Source organism: Lynx canadensis, chromosome X (assembly GCF_007474595.2).
Source record: "Lynx canadensis isolate LIC74 chromosome X, mLynCan4.pri.v2, whole genome shotgun sequence".
NCBI classification, from domain to species: Eukaryota; Metazoa; Chordata; class Mammalia; order Carnivora; family Felidae; genus Lynx; species Lynx canadensis.
In genome coordinates this window covers 121,388,333-121,403,151 of record NC_044321.2, presented here as the reverse complement: position 1 = coordinate 121,403,151, position 14,819 = coordinate 121,388,333, and the positions used below count along the sequence as shown (strand labels likewise).

The window sequence follows — 14,819 nt, the reverse complement described above, 5'->3', positions numbered from 1 at the left end:
TACCATGAGCCAGAAGTATTGTGTAGATCACAAAGGAAGGAATATAACTGAATGTCCCAGGATGCCGGAGTCAGGAACTAGCTGTTGGGAACCCAGGGAACTCTCCCCCTCACGCGTTTGCTTCTCTCTCCACATTTGCTCTTCTGTCTCTCTCTGGAGAGCTCTTGTCAGTGTGGCACGTGCCTTATGGCCAAGGAGAGCTGTACCAGGCCTTGTGAGCTTACTTACACGCTATGAGTCCAGTACCAACAGAGACCGGCTCTTTTCCGACCCCAACTCACATTTCCGGGGAGAGGGAATTATACCGCCCCAGCCTGAGTGGAATCACCTGTGGCCCAGGGGGAGGGGCCAGCGGAACCGATGTGGCTTCCAGAAGCCCGACTTTGTGAACAGAATAGGAGAAGGGAGTTCTCAGAGAGAGAGATGGTTCATGGACCTGGCAGACAAAGCCCAAAATGTATCTGCACTCTCTCATCTCACCTGTTAGAAGTTGTATTTTCAGAGTCTGGAGCCTGGCCCGAGAGGTTCCCGGTTCACTCTGAATGCCACAGGATACAATCACTTAGCAAGGCAGAACTCTGCAGTGAGCTCTCTTTCCAGTCATGATGCACAGAGACACAGCCTGTGTTTCTGACTCGGGAGGAGAGTGAAAATTAATTTGCAGTCTTGTTCTGATTCCATCAGAGGGATGCCCACAGGTCATTACTTTTGCTGGCTACTCTGAAGGGAAGCAAGAGAATCACAAAGGAGCATGTTATTTTTGTTTGTGTTTTTTTTTTTTCCCTAAGTGATATGATGCCTTGGTCTGTTTCTAGAAAGCTCGTGACCTGTGCCCCTTGAGAGTTGGGAGCCATTTGCCCCAGCATGGGACAGAACCTGGGCAGTCTCTTCTGCTTCAGGGACTGCTATGGCCAGAAGGAAATTGTATCTGGAAGGGGGGCGGGGCTGCAAACGCCGCGGGGACCTCGTCAGTTCCTGGCTGGCTTTCAGAGCAGCTGTAAGACATTGCTTTGACCTCGTCTATATTTTTGTTCTTAGCAATCGAACCAGATTTCTCTCTCCAGAAAGAAATGGTATTAATTCTGCAAGATTTTTTGCCAATTCTGTTTCCAGAGAAGAGGAAGAAAGCTACATCCACATGGTAATCCTCTGTTTCACACTCTTCATATGTTTCACCCCAATCTGTATTCTTACGAGTTCATTATAAAGGAAACACGTACTTCAGAAAGCCCCATGCAATCTTAAACCAATCACTTGAATGTAATCCCAGGTTACTGGCAACAAATCAGTTGGGGCTGGTTTTCTTCCCTGCGATAGTCAGCTCCTCATACCATTTCGAGGCCACGGTACTTCAAGGGTATCCAGGGTTGGGGCACGTGTAATGGGAAGATGGAAATGTCAGCAAGACTGTGATATCCAATTTGATATCAATGACTTTGTTAAAAAATGTTTTAATGTTTATTTATTTTTGAGAGAGAGACAGACAGAGCTCAAGCCAGGGAGGGGCAGAGAGAGAGGGAGACACAGAATCCGAAGCAGGCTCCAGGCTCTGAGCTGTCAGCACAGAGCCCGACGCGGGGCTCGAATCCACAAACCGTGAGATCATGACATGAGCCGAAGTCGGACACTCAACTGACTGGGCCCCCCAGGCGCCCCTGATCTAATGACTTTGTACCTCTCTGGATGTTCAGAGTCTAAGCTGTGGAAACTCACCTGTGTATTCCTTTCTAGCAGACCCCTGGTGGCCTGGCCCCGATTGCCTCTGAATATTTCTGAAAGATGAATCAGAGTCCCATTGGGAGGAAGTACAGTGTCCTGGACTGTGAATGTGTCTTAGTCTCTGGAGACTCAGATTATAGGGTCTTTGTGTAGACCTGAGTAGACAGAGACCTGCCATCTCTGTCCTTTCATTCATTCATTCATTCACTCACTCATCTCTCCCTCTTGCCCTCTGTTGTTACTTCTATTAGGAGGCACGTGAGCCAGAGAGGGTCTCCGTGAGGCCTGTGAAATAGTGAAAAGAGATCTTAGAAAAACAATGTTCAGGGCACCGTGACTATATGTACTTTTGAGAAGACAGTTCCGGCCCTCCTATGCATGAGGTTAATAGGAAGTAAAAATCTAAGAACCATAATCTCCAGGGAAGAAGTAATTAAATGCTTCATTTTGCCTTTCTATTTGATAAAACTTGTGCTGTTAAGTTCACTTAACCATATGCAGATGGAAAGTGACTCATATACAAATCTGCTGTGGTCTTCCCAATGTTTTTCACACTTAGTAATGGCCCTTGGGAAACTTGTAGAAGAAAACACTCTTCTAAAGGATACTGACCAGCTGTGCTCTGTCTCCAGAGAACAGAAAAGGGAAGTGAATCTATAACCTCATAGAAGCAAGCGCAGAGCCATTCCAGACACCAGTTCATCCCCGATCTTTGAGGTTATGACAAAGAACAGTGTTTCATTTACGACCCTTGCTTGCCTGAGTTTATGATCGTTACTTAGTGACTGTCTGGGCATTACTAGGCAGTATGACACTGTAATGAAGAGCCCAGAACAGCTGCCGAGGGAGGTGGCCGTGGGGAGGCACCACATCGGTATGTTTCAGACCCTTCCCACCCCATTCCATCGTGCTTCTTCAGCTGCGGTAAGACCATAATTTCAGATGACTTTGATTTGCATTATTTCACTTCTTCCACATAACAGTTCTACAGGACTCCTAGGGTTTGATTTTGATTTTGCACATAATCGTATGTGTTCATTTTTTTCTCTTTGAGAACAAATTCTGATCCGAATGTAAAAATTTACATCAGGGGCTGAAATACAAAGTTTGTTTTATTAACATTGTGCATCCTTTGTTAGTCTCTTTAAATGTTTGTGAAATTATAGAAAACTTACAAGAATTAACCTAATGTCAACTTAGGTGATCTCTTTTTTACAGGTTTTTCAAATTCTTTAATTTCAATAGTTTTGTAAGGCTTTTTTTTTCTTTTTTTGAGAGAGAGAGCACAAGCAAGGGAGGGGCAGAGAGCAAGGGAGAGAGAGAATCCCAAGCAGGCTCTGCGCCATCAGCGCAGAGGCCAATGCGGGGCTTGAACCCATGAACCGTGAGATCAGGAGCTGAGCTGAGATCAAGAGTCGCATGCTTAACCAATTGAGCCACCCAGGCCCCCCCTGTAAGGCTTTTTATAGTAGAATTATAGACTCCTAAATCTCACATCAAATGTTTCATTATGGACTTATAAGACTTTTAGTTTTAGATTATCTTACAGTGGCATTGACTTTCTCTCAGTGTTCAGTTTTATGAATTTTAATATATGTTATATGTCATATAAATTAATAAAATATGAATAGATAACAAATATATGTTATATATAAAGTCATAAAATATGAATTTTAACACATGTTCTATAATTTTTATATATATGGATATTAACATGTATATTCAACATATATGTAACCACTGCCACGATCAGGACACAGGACAACCTCAAGATACTCTGTCATGCTCCCTCTGTATAGTCACACCCTCCCACAACCCTAATCTCTGGCAACGACTGATGTGTTCTTCATCACTCTAGTTTTGTCTCTCGAAGGATGCCACAGAAGCTGAATCATATAGTACGCCATCTTTTGAGACTGGTTTCCTTCACTCAGCATAATGTCTTTGAGATTCACCCAAATCATAACGTGTGTCAGGAGTTCTTTCTGTTTTATTGCTGTGTAGTACTCAAGCATATGGATGTGCCCCACTTTATCTACTTACCCATTGAAGGACATTGGATAGTTTCAAGGTTTTTGACATTTATGAATAGAATTGTTGTAAACATTCTTTTTTTTAAAGTAACCTCCATGCCCAACATGGGGCTTGAATTCACGACCCCGAGATCAAGCGTTGCATGCTCTACCCACTGAGCCAGCCAGACGCTACACAAAAATTCTTTTACAAATGTTGTTTTTTGATTTTTTTTTACTATGCTAAAATATACATTCACATAAAATTTACCATTTTAACCACTTTTAGATGTAGAATTCAGCAGCGTTAAGCTATGTTCACAATGTTGTGCAACCATCACCGCTATCTGTTTCCAGAACTTTTTCATCATCCCAAACAGAATCTCTGTACCCATTAAACAATGTTTCCAGAACTTCTGCATCATCCCACACAGAATCTCTGTACCCATTAAACATTAACTCCCTAATCCCTGTCTACAAAGCCCCTGGTAACCTCTGTTCTACTTTCTGTCTTTGTGGATTTGCCTCTTCTAGGTGCCTCATAGAAGTGCAATCATACGATGGTTGTTCTTTTGTGTCTGCCTTCTTTCATTTATCTGTGTCTTCAGGTTTCATCCCTATTGTAGCATGTATCAGAATTTCATTCCTTTTTTAAAAATTGTTTTAAAAGAATTTTTTTTTCAATGTTTATTTTTGAGAGACACAGAGACCGAGCATGAGTAGGGAAGGGCAGAGAGAGGGAGACACAGAATTCAAAGCAGGATCCAGGCTCTGAGCTGTCAGCACAGAGCCTGACGTGGGGCTCGAACCCACGCACTGTGAGAGCATGACCTGAGCCGAAGTTGGGCGCTTAACCGACTGAGCCACCCAGGCACCCCTAAAAATTGTTTTAAGTTTGTTTATTTAGTTTGAGGGAGAACGAGCAAGCAGAGGAGGGGCAGAGAGAGAGATGGATAGAGAATCCCAAGCAGGCTCTGTGCTGTCAGCGCAGAGCCCAACATGGGGCTCGAACTCACAAACCATGAGATTGTGACTTCAGTTGAAATCAAGAAATCAAGAGTCGGACACTTAACCGACTGAACCACCCAGGTGCCCCTCATTCCTTTTTTAGGGCGAATACTCCATTGTATAGAGAGACCACAGTGTGTTTATCCATTCATCTGCTGATGGACATTTGGGTTGTTTCTACCTTTGGGCTATTACTGCTGGTGTGAACATTAGGGTACAAGTATCTGAGTCTTTGCTTTCAATTCTTTTGGATATATACCTAGAGGGGGAATTGTTGCATCCTATGGTAACTTACCTTTAACTCTTTGAGGAACCACCAAACTGTTTTCCACAGCAACCAAACCATTGGTTATTTCCACCAGCAATGCAAAAGGTTCTGATTTCTCTACGTCCTCACCAGTACTTGTTATTTTCCATGTTTGTTTGTTTCCAGTTTTGGGCATCCTGCTGGGTATGAAGTGGTATTAACTCTTCCTTAAATGTTTGGTAGAATTCCCCTGGAAAGCCATCTGGCCCTGGACTCTTGGTTTTTGGCACATTGTTGATTACTCATTCGATTTCCTTACTGGTTATGGGTCTGTTCAAATTTTCTATTTCTTCCTGTTTCAGTTTTGGTAGTGTACATGTTTCTAGGAATTTGTCCATTTCTTCCAGATTGCCCATTTTGTTGGCATATAATTGCACATAATATTCTCTTATTATTGTTTTTATTTCTGCTATGTTGGTTGTGATCTCTCTCATTCTTGATTTTATTTATTTTGGTCCTTTCGTTTTTCTTCTTGATCAAACTGGCCAGTGGTTTATCAATTTTGTTAATTCTTTCAAAGAACCAGCTTCTGGTTTCATTGATCTGTTCTACTGTTTTTTTGGTTTCGATAGCATTAATTTCTGCTCTAATCTTTATTATTTCCTGTCTTCTTCTGGTTTTGGGTTTTATTTGCTGTTCTTTTTCCAGCTCCTTAAGGCGTAAGGTTAGGTTGTGTATCTGAGACCTTGCTTCCTTCTTTAGGAAGGCCTGGATTGCTGTATACTTCCCTCTTATGACTGCCTTTGCTGCGTCCCAGAGGTTTTGGGTTGTGGTGTTATCATTTTCATTGACTTCCATATACTTTTTAATTACCTCTTTAACTTCTTGGTTAGCCCATTCATTCTTTAGTAGGATGTTCTTCAGTCTCCAAGTATTTGTTACCTTTCCAAATTTTTTCTTGTGGTTGGTTTTGAGTTTCATAGCGTTGTGGTCTGAAAATATGCACGATATGATCTCAATCTTTTTGTACTTACTTAGGGCTGATTTGTGTCCCAGTATATGGTCTATTCTGGAGAACGTTTCACGTGCACTGGAGAAGAATGTATATTCTGTTGCTTTAGGATGAAGTGTTCTCAATATATGTTAAGTCCATCTGGTCCAGTGTGTCATTCAAAGCCATTGTTTCCTTGTTGATTTTTTGATTAGATGATCTGTCCATTGTTGTGAGTGGGTGTTGAAGTCTCCTACTATTACGGTATTACTATCAATGAGTTTCTTTATGTTTATGATTAATTGATTTATATTTTTGGGTGTTCCCACATTTGGCACATAAATGTTTACAATTGTTAGGTCTTCTTGGTCTATAGGCCCCTTGATTAAGATATAATGCCCTTCTGCATCTCTTGATAATAGTCTTTATTTTAAAGTCTAGATTGTCTGATATAAGTATGGCTACTCTGGCTTTCTTTTGTTGACCATTAGCATGATAGATGGTTCTCTATCCCCTTACTTTCAATCTGAAAGTGTCTTTAGGTCTAAAATGGGTCTCTTGTAAACAGCATATAGATGGATCTTGTTTTCTTATCCATTCTGTTACCGTATGTCTTTTGATTGGAGAATTGAGTCCATTGACTCTTAGAGTGAGTACTGAAAGATATGAATTTATTGCCATTATGATGCTTGTAGTGTTGGAGTTTCTGGTGGTATTCTCTGGTCCTTTCTAATCATTGTTGCTTTTGGTTTTATATGTATATACATATACATATACATATATACATATATATGTATACATATGTATATGTATATGTATACATATGTATATATATGTATACATATATATATGTATATATGTGTGTGTGTGTGTGTGTGTGTGTATATATATATAAATATATTTATTTAATCTTTTTTCCCCTCAGAGAGTCCCCCTTAAAATTTCTTGCAGGGCTGGTTTAGTGGTCACAAACTCCTTTAATTTTTGTTTGGGAAACTTATTTATTATGTCTCCTTCTATTTTGAATGACAGCCTTGCTGGATAAAGAATTCTTGGCTGCATATTTTTCTGATTCAGCACATTGGATATATCCTACCACTCCTTTCTGGCCTGCCAAGTTTCTGTGGATAGGTCTGCTGCAAACCTGATCTGTCTTCCCTTGTAGGTTAGGGACTTCTTTTCCTTTGCTGCTTTCATGATTCTCTCCTTGCCTGAGAATTTTGTGAATTTGACTATGATATGCCTTGTTAATGGTCAGTTTTTGTTAAATCTAATGGGGGTCCTCTGTGCTTCCTGGATTTTGATGTCTGTGTCTTTCCCCAGGTTAGGAAAGTTTTCTGCTATGATTTTCTCACGTAACCCTTCTACCCCTATTTCTTTCTCTTCGTCTTCTGGGACCCCTATGATTCTGATGTTCCTTTTTAATGAGTCACTGATTTCACTAATTCTTGTATCCTGCTCTTTGGATTTAATCTCCCTCTTCTTTTCTGCCTCCTTATTCTCTGTAAGTTTGTCTTCTATATCGCTGATTCTCTGTTCTGCCTCATGCATCCTTGCCGCCACTGCATCCATCCATGATTGCAGCTCAGTTATAGCATTTTTAATTTCATTCTATTTTTTACTTCTTTTATCTCTGCAGGAAGGGATTCTAATCTGTTTTCGACTCCAGCTAGTATTCTTATCATCCTGATTCTAAATTCTGGTTCAGACATCTTGCTTGTGTCTGTGTTGGTTAAATCCCTGGCTGTCGTTTCTTCATGCTCTTTCTTTTGGGGTGAATTCCTTTGTTTTGTCATTTTGAAGGGAGAAAAGGAATTAATGAGGTAGAAAAATTTTAAAAATATTAAAATTAAAAAATTAAACACACACAAAAAATCGAATAAATGATGCTAGATCCTAGGTGTGTTTTGGTCTGGAGGTTGAAAGTGGTTTGACAGATTAGAGAAAAAATGGGTGGGGAAGGAAATCGTTTGAGAATTTGAAAAAATGAATACACTGAAGTAGACTAAAATGAGATGATGGGAGTAAAATAGAATTTGAAAAAATTTACACAAAAGTAAAGAATATAGTAGAAAAAAATTAAAAATATTTTTAATAAAAATCAAAAGTAAAAATGAATTTTTTCTTTCTGTATTCAAGAAAAAGAAAAGAAATGAAAAAGAAAAAAGGAAATCGTTTGAAAATTTGAAAAACTGAATACACTGTAGTAGACTAAAATAAATGATAGAAGTAAAATAGAATTTGAAAAAGTTTACAGAAAAGCAAAAAATATAGTAAAAAAAAAGAAAAATATTTTTAATGTAAATTGAAAGTAAAAATGAAGGTTTTCTCTTTCTGCATTCAAGAAAAGAAACGAAAAAAAAGAAAAAAGGAAATTGAAAATTTGAAAAAATGAATACACTGAGATAGACTAAAAATGATGGAAGTAAAATAGAATTTGAAAAAATTTAAATACAAGTAAAAAATATAGTAAAAAATGAAGAAAAATATTTTTAATAAAAATTGTAAATAAAAATGAATTTTTTTCTTTCTGTATTCAAAAAAAAAGAAAAGTGAAGAAAAAGGAAGAAAGAAAACTGAATAGATCGACCTGCTAACAGATTGAAATAGGACTGAAATTACTTTGTTTTGCCCTAGAAGTCAGACTATGTAGCACTTTATAGTCCATAAACTAAGTAGGCGGTGAGTCTTGTGTTCTTGAAGAGCCAGGTTGGCCCAGTTGGGTGGGGCTCAGTGTAATGGCTCCCCTATCCACTAGATGGTGCTGCTAGCCTACTGGCGTGGAGTGTTGCGGCGCTGGTAGGTGCTTAAGCGCATGCGTGGGAGCGGTGAAAATGGCTTCACCCAGCTACCCGGTCTCTAGTGTCAGAGCACTGTTCTCCCGGATCAGCAATCGTGCACCGGTCCTGTCTTCAGCTTTCGTCCACTCCCCGCTTTTTCATTCTCCGTGACCAAGCCCCAGGCAGTACCTCTCTCCCGAGTTTTGTCTCAGATGGGGCTGTTTTCCCCAGCCCCTTACTTCCAAAGGACTGCGGCTTTGACCCGTTCGGCCCCTCTGCTGGAGGGTCCCACCGAGCAATGGCCGAATGAGCAGTGGCCGAATGTCGTCTGCACCCTGGAACGCCCGCTGGACCCTGCTGCTGCCAGTGCCCTGAGACTGGGGCCAGGTGTCAGCCCGCCCCAGAGAAAGTTCGTGAGATAGTGTAGCAGCAGCGTTTCAGGGATTATGGAAAATCACAACACACATCTGGCACCAGGCTTCGCCCTTAACCTTGCCCCAGCACCAGCGAATGTGGCCGTTTTCTGGGGTCTGCTGGGACCAGGTGGCTTCAACAGTCTCCACCAAATGTCCTTCCAACAGCGGAACTGCTCTTCCCCATGTGGCCCGAGAACCTCCCGGACCCCACTCTGTTCCTGGGGATGCGCCCTTCCCACCAGAGCACCGCCAGGTATTGAGCTGTGGAGTTGCAGCCTTTGTGCTCCCCTTGTTTGCAGTCTTAATGGAAATTAAACCCTCTCCTTTCTCCCTTTTTAGTTTAGTCCCTGCAGTTATTTCCAAGTTTCCACTTCCTCTCCAGCTGCTTTTGAGGAGGGGTGCTTTTCCCGTATTCTCCCCCCGCCCCGTCTCCATCCTCTCTCCGCCCGCAAAAGCACCTCCTTGCCCACCTCCACTTCTCCCCAAGTTCACCTCTCTGTGCCGTATACCTGCTGAATTCTGTGGTTCAGGTTGTGCAGATTGTTGTGTTAATAATCAGATCAGTTTTCTAGGTGTGCAGGATGGTTTAGTGTTGGTCTGGCTGTATTTCATGGACGCGAGACACACAAAAATCTTCCATGTTGTTCCACCATCTTGGCTCCTCCTCCCATCAGATTCTTCTCTATAGTTAGGAGTTTGTTTCTTGGTTTGCCTCTTTCTTTTTTTCCTTTGTTCATTTGTTATGTTTCTTAAATTCCACATATGAGGGAAATAATATGCTATTTGTCTTGTGACTGACTGACTTCGCTTAGCATAATACTCTCTAGCTCCATCCAAGTTATTACAAATGGCAAGATTTCATTCATTTTGATGGTTGAGTAATATTCCACTGTATGTGTATACCACATTTTCTTTATCCGTTCACCTATCAATGGACACTTGGGTTGCGTCCATATCTTTGCTATTGTAAATAATGTTGCAATAAAGATAGGAGTGCATGTATCTTTTTGAACTAGTGTTTTTGTATTCTTTGGGTAAATGCCCAGTAGTGGAATTACAGGATCATATGGTAGTTCTATTTTTCACTTTTTCGGGAACCTCCATACTGTTTTCCAGAGTGGTTGCACCAGTTTTCATTCCCACCAACAGTGCACGAGGGTTCCTTTTTCTCCACATCCTCGCCAACACTTGTTGTTTCTTGTGTTGTTGATTTTAGCCATTCTAACAGGTGTGAGGTGATATCTCATTGCAGCTTTGATTTGCATTTCCCTGATGATGAGTGATGTTGAGCATCTTTTTGTGTGTCAGCCATCTGGATGTCTTCTTTAGAGAAATGTCTGTTATGTCTTCTGCCCATTTTTAAATTGGGTTATTTGTTTTTTGGGTGTTGAGTTGTATATGTTCTTTATATATTTTGGATACTAATCCATTACTGGATATGTCATTTGCAAATATCTTCTCCCATTCGGTAGGTTGCCCTTCATTTTTGTGGAGTTTTTCCTTAGCTGTGCAGAAGCTTTTTATTTGGATGCAATCCCAATAGTTTATTTTTGCTTTTATTTCCCTTGCCTCAGGAGACATATCTAGAAAAATGTTGCTATGGTCAGTGTGAGAGGCATTACTGGCTGTTGATTAAGCCTAATTTATTGACTTTTTTCATTCAAGGATTGTTATCATGTCTAAGAACAATATAATTGCCTAACCTACCAGGTAATTAGGATTTTCACGTTTTCTTCTAAAAGCATTATGTTTTTAGGTTTTATATTACGGTCTATGATCCATGTTGAGGTATGAGGTATGAGATGGTGTTGACGATGATTTTTTACATACAGATATCCAAATGTTCCACTACCATTTGTTGACAGGATGATCTTTTCTTCATTGAATTGCCTTTGCACTTTTTTAAAACTTCGGTCAGGCATATTTTTGTAGTCTTTATATTCTATTCCACTGATTTACGTGTCTATCATTTTGTCTATACCACAGACTTGATTACAGAAGACTTACAGTAACTCTTAAAATGGGAAGCATATTTTCTCCAATCTCATTCTTGCTTAAAAGTCTTTTTTGGGGGCGCCTGGGTGGCGCAGTCGGTTAAGCGTCCGACTTCAGCCAGGTCACGATCTCGCGGTCCGGGAGTTCGAGCCCCGCGTCAGGCTCTGGGCTGATGGCTCAGAGCCTGGAGCCTGCTTCCCATTCTGTGTCTCCCTCTCTCTCTGCCCCTCCCCCGTTATGCTCTGTCTCTCTCTGTCCCAAAAATAAATAAACGTTGAAAAAAAAATTAAAAAAAAAAAAAGTCTTTTTTGTGGGGCACCTGGGTGACTCAGTCAGTTGAGCGTGAGACTGTTGATTTCAGCTCAGGTCTTGATCCCAGGATTGTGGGATTGAGCCCCGAGGTGGGCTCTGCACCGAGCATGGAGCCTACTTAATATTCTCTCTCTCTCCCTCTGCCCCTCTTCCCTGCTTGCACTCGTGCACACACACTCTCTCTCTCTCTCAAAATAAGAAAAAAATAATAAAAAAGCCTTAAAATGTTTTGTGTTATTCTGCTCCCTTTGCCTTTCCATATAAATATTAGAATAAGCTTTTCTTTACCTAACAAAATATCCTTATGTGATTTTGATTAGAATTGTGTTAAATCTATGAATAAATTTGAGCAGAATTGACACCTATATTATACTCAGTCTTCTAATTCATGAATATGGCATATCTGCCCATTTATTCAGATTTTTACATTTTCTTTCCTCAAAACTTTATAATTTTCACATGTAGATCTTACCATGTTTTATCAGATTTCTACCTAAGTATCTCACTTCTTGGAGCTATTGCAAATGGCATTTTTGTAATTTCAGCTTCCAATTGTTCACTGGTGGTATACACAAATGTTGTTTTTGATGTGTTGGCCTGTGTCCTGTGACCTTGTTAAATTCACTTATCAAAAATAGGAGGTTTTAACTTTCTTTAGATTCCCTGGGGTTTTCTGTTTACATGATCATCTCATCTGTAAATACAGTGCTTTATTCCTTCCTTTCCAATCTGTAGGCTCTTTCATTGTTTTACTTGCTTTATCACTAGCCTACGATGTCAAGTACAATGTGGAATACGAGTGGTGAGATGAATCTCCTTGTCTCCATTTCAGGAGGAAATCAGTCTCTCACTATTGAGTTTGATTTTAGCTGCGGGTATTTTATCGATGGTCTTTATTAGGTTAAGGAAGCTACTTTCTAAGTTTTCTAAGAGTTGTTTTTTTTTATCATGAATGGATGCTGATATTCTCAAATGCTTTTCTACATTCATTGATGTGATCATTTAGTTTTCTTCTTTAGATTGTAAATATTGTGGACTACACTGATCTATTTTCGAATATTGAATCAGTCTGTATTCACAGAATAACTCCCATTTGCTCATGGTGTATTATTATTTTTATGTGTTGCTGGATTTGATTTGCTAACGTTTCGTTGAGGATTTTGTATCTATGTTTATGATAGATATTGATTCGCAGGTTTTTCATAGTGTCTTTGTCTTGTTTTGTTATCAAGGTAATGCTGTTTTCTGGAACAGATTGTGTAGAATTAGTGCTATTGTTTCTTTAAGTTTTTTGATAAATTCATTAGTGAAACCATCTGGGTGGCTTCAATTTCTTTAATAGTTGTAGGACCATTAATATGATCTACATAATCTTGGGTGAATTTTAGTTATTTGCCAGATGGTTTATATGTTTTACCTTTCACAGTTCGGTCTGCAATGAACTTGGAATTAACTTTCGTGTATGATTTGAGGTAGGAGTCAAGTTTCATTTTCCCCTGGTATGTTTCTCTAATTGATCTGGCACCATTATATTTAAAATTACTATAATTTACCACTATTCTGCAGCGCTGTCTTTGCCATAGATCAAGTATCCATATGTGTGTGGGTCTTTTCATGGACTCTCACTTCTGTTCCGTTGGTCTATGTGTCTATCTTTGGAAATTACCACACTATGCTAGTTACTATAGCTTCATAAGTCTCCATATCTAGGAAAAGAAGTCCTCCTGCTTTGTTTACCTTCCTCAAGTTTTCTTTGGCTATTTTTGGCCCTTTCTATTCCCATGAAAATTTTAGAAACAACTCCTCAAATTCTACGAAAAATGAAATACCCTTCTTTGCAGGATGCATGGTCAAAATGATTGAATCCAACATTTGAAATGGAACTACATTTCTTCTTTTCTTTTTTTTAATTTGGGAGAAGGAAGGCACAGAATACCAAAGGGTTCAGGAGTTGCCCGTGGCACCTACTTCCGGAAGTCAGGCTGAAGGGAAAGGAAAAGAAGGGGTAGTGGTCCAAAGTCCACCTAAGCAGCAGGTAAATCTCAAGATGCCCCTCCCTCACTGCATGGAGGTGGACCACTAGGACTTCCCATCTCTATAGGAAGGGTGACGTGTAGTCTCTAGAGAGAGTAAAACAAGGTTTCTCTGCACTGCGGGGACATTAGACGCATTTGACCAAGACCACTGTACTAAAAACAAGGTGATTAGCTAAATATGCATAGTGGATATGACCATCATTCCTAAACCTGTTCCCCAGCCCCTCTGTTCCACAGTATTGACAACCAGACCTTCATAGTTAAGTCCTAGAAATTGGGAGACAGTTCTCTGGGCTGTTTGAGCAGCCCGAGGCAAGACCTAGGTCCTGACATAAGGGGTTCGCCAAGAAAACCATCCAGTAGGATCCCACTGCAGTGAAACCCAGTTGACAAGCACCACCCATATGTACTTAAAGCTTCCAGTCAACTTCTGGGTCTTTCGCTCCTAAATATGAGCAGACCGTCAGTGATTCCATCAGACATTTCAGGAAGGCTCTAGCATGAAGGCCAGAGACTAAAATGGATTGGAGGAAGCAAACTATGCCAGAAGGGGAAATGTTTTTTAAAAATCTATTATTGCCTTCTTTTTTAAAGTTTTAAATTTTAATTCCACTCAGTTAACATAGAGTGTTCTATTAGTATTGGGTGTGCAATATAGGGATTCAACACTTCCATACACCACCCAGTGTTCATCACAAGTGCCCTCCTTAATATTTTCTGAGAGATGAGCTATTACAACTGTAAATCAAAAGAATCTATTAGGTCAATCAGGAACATTAACATATGAAAGGAGAAACTGCTGTGATTAACTCATTAGATGCAGAACAGGTGTTTGGTAGAACCCAACCTCAATTCACATGCAGGAACTTGATCTGTGAACAGAAGTTGTGGTGGGAGAAAGGACAGCTCTCCAACTGGGTAAAAGCTACAGAAAAGGAGTGGGTTGTACCCCTGTTTCACCACCACATGTTAGAATCACCTCGAGCTGGATTCTTAAGTGTGAAGGGCAAAACTTTATAGTTCTAGGAGAAAATATGGGGAAACACATTGTGACCTCAGCACGGGAAGGGTTCCTTAAAATACAAAAGAAGCCACTTGGGAAAAGAGTGATGTGTTACATTAAAAGTGGAAACTACTCGGGGCACCTGGGTGGCTCAGTCGGTTAAGTGTCCGACTTCGGCTCAGGTCATGATCTCGCAGTCTGAGGGTTTGAGCCCCTCGTTGGGCTCTGTGCTGACAGCTCGGAGCCTGGAGCCTGCTTTGGATTCTGTGTCTCCCTCTCTCTCTGCCCCTCCCCAACTCG

General features: G+C 40.4%; 1 protein-coding gene across 2 annotated transcripts in view; it reads left to right on the top strand.

Moving 5' to 3' along the window:
* The window catches only part of GAB3 (GRB2 associated binding protein 3), a 79,903-nt gene that overhangs the window by 59,070 nt on the left and 6,014 nt on the right, over positions 1-14,819 (top strand). For both annotated transcript variants that reach the window (XM_030305166.1, XM_030305167.1), the window contains exon 8: positions 1,039-1,141. In XM_030305166.1, the coding sequence (XP_030161026.1) occupies positions 1,039-1,141 (103 nt within the window). The remainder of the gene's footprint in view (positions 1-1,038; positions 1,142-14,819) is intronic.